Here is a 6,967-nt window from a genome sequence, read left to right as displayed (position 1 = left end):
GTTAACCGCGTTTTCGCGAGGGACCACTGTATTCTCATTTTGGTGGCAAGGTGGTGCAGTGGTCAGCTCTGTCGCCTCACAGCAAGAAGGTTCTGGGTTCGAGTCCCGGCTCGGGCACTGGATCTTTCCATGTGGAGTCTCCATGTTCTCCCTGTGCCTGCGTGGGTTCTCTCTGGGTGCTCCGGCTTCCTCCCACAGTCCAAAGACATGCAACTGGGGACGAGGCAGATTGGAGTGTGAATGGTTGTTCGTCTCTCTATGTTGACCCTGCCATGGACTGGTGACCTGTCCAGGGTGAACCCCACCTCTCGCCCATAGCCGCTGGGATTTTGCACTCAATATTCTCCCTATTCTTTGCCTGACCATTGGCACAATGCAACAATTTACCACCCCACTAGCAGCCACAGAAGCCCCTGAACACCCTCATGGGTGGAAGAATACCCATTTAGTGCATTCCATTCCATTCCCATTGCCAATTTCCCCACTCAGAGATGAATAAAGGTTTATCTTATCTTATCTTATAGAATTAGTTTCCCCAAAAATTGGTCTGTTAATCACTCCTGTGATCAAAGGTGCTAGGTAAGTGCTACTTAGAGAATATTTTGGTACTGCAGGAATAAGTATCCCACTTTTGCAACTTTATCAAGAAAAATACCATAAATTTAATCTGAGACTCTATGATACATTTTGAGTATGAAGGTTTTATTAGCATAAAAAGTGCTTTGCATTTGTCCACTGAGGCAATGACATCATTACTTATTTCAAAACCAACATTTTTTTATTGCCAGCCATACTACCTGCAACATTTTCACCCATTTATGAAGACCCCCAGAGCGTTTTTCACTGATTATGAAAAACCTAGCACATCAAAAGAAACAAAGCTTTTATTTTCATGAAAGAAAAAAAATAATTTTAGGTTCACCATCCAAAAAAAACATTCAATTGGGAAACGTATTTATTTTTTCTCACACCCATACCGTTACTTCCAAAGCTTCTTCTTGGTTTGCTTTTTGACCTTGAGGTGCAGAACTAGCTCACGAGGTACGCAACAGCACCCTCTACTGTCAAGCAGTGAAAACAGATTGCCGTAAAATTAAATGTGGGGAATGAGTAAATACACAGAATTAATAACAGAATTAATAACCATGGGCCTAAAGCTGAACCTTGTAGACCACTTTTTTATTATTCTAATCTTTTGAGGATTCAATCTTGCTGCACTTAAGCACAGTTGTCTATCAGAGAAGAAGTCCTAAAACTGTTCCAGAATCTTGACGCTTCATCAAAGCCCAGCAACTCCACATAGAAATGCCTCTGTCCTCTTTCCATCTGACAACTGACTGCTCATGCGCTTGGAATTCCATGAGACACGGAAGTTTATAACCTACCACCTTCATAAATTGATGGCAGCCTTAACCGTTGAAGCAGGTTGGAAGTCAGTATCACTCATCTTGGCTTCTTGTGTAAAAGCAACACTTAAAATGAGAAAGTAATGATGAAGTAACTGAGGCAAACAGACACAAATATTATCTCCGCCACTTCTTTGGCACAGCTAATGTGCCTAATAATGGCAATTATTATTAACATTATTTGTCTCTCTCACAGCCTGACTTCTCTCAGAAAAAAAAAAATTCATAACCCATCTTTAACACACAAAGCACACATGAAAATAGATTGACAAAATTTGCTTGTAGAAATGTGTATAAAGCTACTCTTGTAACCATGTTATGTGTTTTGCTGCTTGAGTATTCTTCTAGTCACTAATTGGACCACAATTCTAAAAACCAGATGAATATATCAAACCCAGGAATTCACATTATGTACCCTACTTCAAACTTGGCTGTGCGACAATTGGTCCATATTTTGGTGCACCGAGCATACAAACGTAGGACAAGTTTCGCCTCGTCTTGTTTGATTTCGTTCTGCCTCCTCACAGTTTTTGAGGTGTGTTGTCTTAAAATGTTGGAAGAAGTTACTGGCATTGCTGCTTTCGGACACATTCATGTCACAAGTACGGAATCTTGTGGTAGTTTTATCTATGGATGAAAAGTAGTACCACGCTTTGCTTCTCTGGCGTTCTCTCAATGTCATGCACACACAACATGCTGTGCATACTTGCATTTAATGGTGTGCTGCATTTTTCAGCGACAGCTCAGGAAACAGAGTAGTTTTTGATTCCATAACTGCACGCCGCTGCAGACTGGAGCTGTGTGTCAGACAAGACCTCCGATTTCTTCAAGCTCTATTTTGCTTTCATTACTGATTTTAACTAAAGTTGTGGATGACGTGACAGCACGGATTTGATCGTTCCATGCTGTGTTACCAGATGAGGTTTAAATCATAATTAAGTACTTGTCAGCCCTGAGCACCTTCTTTCTCTTGGAAACCTGGAACCACTAATGTTGTCAAGGAGGTCACATTTCTTGTGTATAAGGAAGAAGATGTAGAAGACGTCGTAAGGACAGCAGGCTAGGGTGTGATTGCAACACATTTTGCTAGCTCATTGGTATGGTAGGGTTTCATTGGTTTCGTAAACCGTGTGTCAAATGTACACTATACATACATGGATGCAGAATGAGTCATCAATATTCTTAGACAGGCCTAATATTCCAGTGGCTGACAAGTTGTAAAATACCATCCAAAATATAAAAAACAAACCCTTGTTGTGGTCATTGTTTGGCCACAAACTGGTTTATTTGTAATGAACAGCGAGACTTAACATTTATTTACTGATTGTTTATCATTTCATTATCACAATTGTAGAAAAACACATTAAAAAAAAAAAAAGGTGAGAGTTGAACTTTCAAATTCAGGCACTCATTTTAATATTTGGGTGGGGCAACAAATCCATAACAGAAACAATGACTATAAAGTGATTTTCCTAGAAACGACATCCCATTTGATCCCTGTAGTTTGCAGTTCTCCTAAATGCATCCTACTATCGTTTACAATGCAAGAAAATATCAACGACATTTGTCTTGATTACTGAAATGATCTGGGTTCATTGTTTAAACGTATTGGCGACGATAACTACAACTCCCAGGAGCGCTCCAGAGTTGAAGCCAAACCAATGGCTATCAGTAAAAGGGATGACGGCACTCTCGTTGGAGCATTTATGCGCGCGCTTGTGATGCTCGTGCAGACGTGCAGGAGCCTTGTGGTGAATTGTGTGTGGGGAGCGCCGCGTCTAAAGCCTGTTGACGGAGGGTGTGACAGACATCTTTTATATCAAGGTGCAAAGGGATTATTTGTGTCGTGTAAGTACGAACATCTCATGATATGTGACGATATGCAGCCGAGACAGACGCAATATTTGAATGAAATAGGTCTACTTATTTTGTACAATAAGTGTTGAGCGTCTCCTTCGGCCTTTTTGTGATTAGAGCACACTTACTGACTGCAATTGGACAATTTTTGCATTTATCTCAACTAAAGAGGCATAAATATAGTTTCTGAACAATGGTGATGGCTGCGGCTCAGTGGCCCATTGTTTGGTGTGGTGAGGACGCTGGCACAGTTGGCTCCGACGAAGTGAGGACGTTTTGCCCGATATTGGTGTGCTGCAGCTACATTTTTCTAATTCTTTCATCCGCCTCCACGTCGCAGGAGAGCGATCGGATCTCTGTTCGTGGAAAGGAGTGGAAATAACCTGCAGTCAGCTTGTCTTTGTTTGCAGCTGCTCGTCATGCTGCCGTTAAAAGCGCCTTTGTTTGACACTGATTGTGATGCCTCCGCTCATGACACCCTCAAACATCTCACACGGGACCTACAATGAAAGATAATCACGTCATTTTTGAGACGAAAACAGCCAACAAAGATGCTACTGTGGGCGTTAGTTTGTTGTCGCAAGGTGCAAGCATTGGTTAAACCGTACTGTATTGAGGTGACTGAATTTATGTGTAATTTCTAAAACAGATTTTAAACCGATATCGGGTAACAAGTTGTCTGGTTTTTAATTATCAAAGTTTTTTTCTTCTTCTCTATAGCCCTGCTGAATTTGATGTTCGTTACAAGGAGCCGAACACTTGTGATGGCAGTCCAAGTGACTGCTCTAACGCATGGTGTACAGCCAGTTTTCCTTGAATATGCTCATTACTCCCTAATCTGCTTTTAGGTGTTGTATATTATTGGTTTAGACGCTCTAGACACCTGGCTCAGCTTTCCCTGCAAACCCTGAATGGTCTGTAGTTTGAAAGGTGGCTTGTTGGCGGTGACCAAAAAACACGATTTGAATCCCTTCTTGCCCGGCAGAGCGAGTCGATTGCTTGTTGATTTATTTGAATGTCATTACTGCCACAAATCTGGAGATAAACAATAGACTGTATGTCACGCAGGCGCTGTGTGCCAGGGCCGTTTTGTGTGGATGGATGGGCGGTGGTTAGTTGCAGTGCTAGAGACAGCCAGAGAGTGGTGCTATAATGGAAGTTATTTAGGTTTGTCTTGTTTTGTCTGGGATGGGTGGGAGAGGCTGAGATCCAATCGAGGTCTCTTGTTTAAAATTGTAAGGCTTGTATGACTCAAAGTGGCAGGAACAATGAACAGTCTCACTGTCTTCAATGTGGGCTCCTCTTTAGGTAGATTGAACTGCAGCGTATTAAGATGGCATCCTCTGAAGGTAAATGGTCTTTTAGTTATCTTTAACAAGTCATCATGATTACATGTGGTGCCATTAGCGTTTCTGAGCATCAAAGATTTTCTTTCTTTCTTTCTTTTTTGCATTAATCTACTCTACAGATATCCAGGTGAAAGAACTAGACAAGCGGGCCTCTGGCCAAGCCTTTGAGGTCATCCTTGGTGCACCTGCCCCAGATGCCAAGGGTGAGTTTCCCCTGGCCCCTCCTAAGAAAAAGGATGTTTCACTTGAGGAAATTCAGAGGAAGCTAGATGCTGCAGAGGAGAGACGCAAGGTAAATATGCATTTTATCCAATAATCTGAGCCCAGACAGCCCTGGACACTGAATTTTTTTTGTTTTAACCTGCATTGATTAGCCTCTTGCACAAACTAGTTTCATCAGCATTTGTGTTTTTCCAGAACCATGAGGCTGAGGTTCTTAAGCATTTAGCTGAGAAGCGCGAGCATGAAAAGGAAGTGCTACAGAAAGCCATGGAAGAGAACAACAACTTCAGCAAGATGGCAGAGGAGAAACTCAATCTGAAGATGGAGGCCAACAAAGGAAACCGCACTGCAATTATGGCAGCGATGAATGAGAAATTCAAGGAAAAGGTAAGTATGTGTTGGATGTTAAATTGATGTTCTTGAAGGATTTTACCTCTGAATGGTTGAATTAAATCAGCATTTTTTGTTTTGTTTTGTGTGTGGTGTTGCTGTTGCTGTGTTTAAAGGACAAAAAACTGGAAGAGGTGCGAAAGAACAAGGAAACCAAAGAGAACACCTCAGAAGAAGGCACTTCGGAAGACTGAGAGGTTCCAATGGGGGATTGTATAGGGTTTTTTTACGTATCCAAAGATTGATTTATTTTTTGTTTGGCCAGTATTTTTGTTGTGTTCACTACCCACTTTTTTGAAATAAAATAACACTTTGTGAATTTTGCAATTCTCCTGCTAGAAGTGGTGAGCTGGTTTTACACGTGGATAATTCTCCCCTGTTCAGTCTTGACCATTTAACATGTAGTTTGTTGGTGCAGCCCTTTTTTATTTTTTTATTTTTTTGGAAAAATAACTGTTCTAACCTGTTTTGTGTAAGCATGTTCCTATGCATAGGTCTCTTTATCTCTGCCTTCATTGTATGTTTTGAAAATGTCCCTGAAAACCACTCTTGTTCTTTGCACTTAACGGTACATTAAAAAAAAAAAGAAAAAGTAGCACAAGTTTTGACCAGGGCGTTGGCTGTTAATCATAGAGTTGTTAGTGCACCTTTGTACTCCGATTTTTTTCCTGCTGGTCCTGTTTGTTGCTGCTGCTCTTTGCTCTTGTGAAAATATGGGATTGTCTTCAAAGCACATGACTTCTTGCTGTGTAGCTGTGAATTTTTTCAGGCATGTAAATAGATGCCATCTTAACATCACTGATTAAGGGTCCATACTTTGAACGCAAAAGAGCAATACACTTTCGCATCTCAGTTGTCACAGTGGCTAGTTGACGTGAACTGTTGTACTAAAACAAATAAAACAATATAAATGCATTGGTTTGGCTTACCATTGAAACTGCATATTTTATTCTATAGTGTGTTTGTCCCGTGGAACCTGGTAGGTAGAGCAACAATGCAATATCAAGGAAAGAAATTCTCCGGTCAAAAATCCCCATAAAATAGATATCTTCAGTGGGCTTTCTTAACATTACACTGTATTCAAACACTCCCCTTTAGGGTATTAACACACAGTAATTTTACCCTCAATTGGAGTTACAGAGTTGGGAGTGTGGTGAATTGCTCCCTTCTGGAGGAATAGAAATGACCATAGGCCACGTTCATTCAATGGGATTCATGTAGCTTCATAAAATGTGCAATCTACATCTCCCTCTGGTGGTGGTTTAAAATTCTGACATGCATAATTGCTGACACAAAGTAAATGTGGTGCCATTCTGGTTCATGGACGTAGTGGTTCTCAGCTGTGACGCTGTGTGGTTGGTATACTTTCATGTGACCTCACACCTGCAGCAGGAACTATCACAGGGGCAGTTTTAGAACTTCACAAGTGTTTAATAATCTGTGGACAGATTTTGTCTCCATGATATCATCACAAACATATGATGTAATCACAAAATGTAGCGAGGTGAGATTATTCTTCCCTGATAAACTCAGTACTACTGTCACTGACCGCCACAATTGTGAGGGGAAGAGTGATATTTGTTGTGAAATTTATTAGATGAATACCAGAAATACTTAGTTATGCCTTAAATTAACTTGGTCCCTACAGCCTATGCCTTTAATGTTTCATGTTTAGTTTTCTGTTTCATACAGGGTAACTGATTTAAGGTCTGTGAAACACAGGCAGTGCATATCTGGAGGGAA

The 6,967-nt window shown here is 41.0% G+C and overlaps 1 protein-coding gene across 2 annotated transcripts; it reads left to right on the top strand.

Moving 5' to 3' along the window:
* The first annotated feature begins 3,103 nt into the window (after positions 1-3,103).
* Positions 3,104-6,139, top strand: LOC147241043 (stathmin-like). Of its 2 annotated transcripts, none has more exons than XM_086194343.1 (5): positions 3,104-3,254; positions 4,572-4,612; positions 4,732-4,904; positions 5,030-5,221; positions 5,341-6,139. In XM_086194343.1, exons 2-5 carry the CDS (start codon positions 4,597-4,599, stop codon positions 5,416-5,418), a joined length of 459 nt encoding a protein of 152 aa, XP_086050469.1. In that variant the 5' UTR covers positions 3,104-3,254; positions 4,572-4,596; the 3' UTR covers positions 5,419-6,139. The 2 variants fall into 2 exon arrangements, with proteins under 2 accessions (XP_086050469.1, XP_086050470.1); XM_086194344.1 differs by having other exon boundaries at positions 3,135-3,254; positions 4,576-4,612.
* Positions 6,140-6,967: the final 828 nt, after the last annotated feature.

This window comes from Aulostomus chinensis, chromosome 22 (genome assembly GCF_037954235.1).
Source record: "Aulostomus chinensis isolate RoL2024-O1b breed Wild chromosome 22, RoL_Achi_v1.0, whole genome shotgun sequence".
Lineage (NCBI taxonomy): Eukaryota > Metazoa > Chordata > Actinopteri > Syngnathiformes > Aulostomidae > Aulostomus > Aulostomus chinensis.
The sequence above is the reverse complement of the archived record's forward strand: the minus strand, read 5'-3'. Positions and strand labels throughout refer to the sequence as shown.

Coding starts and splice junctions, on each gene's coding strand:
- LOC147241043 (XM_086194343.1), top strand. Junction 4,905..5,029: donor CTGCAGAGGAGAGACGCAAG/GTAAATATGCAT, acceptor GTGTTTTTCCAG/AACCATGAGGCTGAGGTTCT. Junction 5,222..5,340: donor ATGAGAAATTCAAGGAAAAG/GTAAGTATGTGT, acceptor CTGTGTTTAAAG/GACAAAAAACTGGAAGAGGT.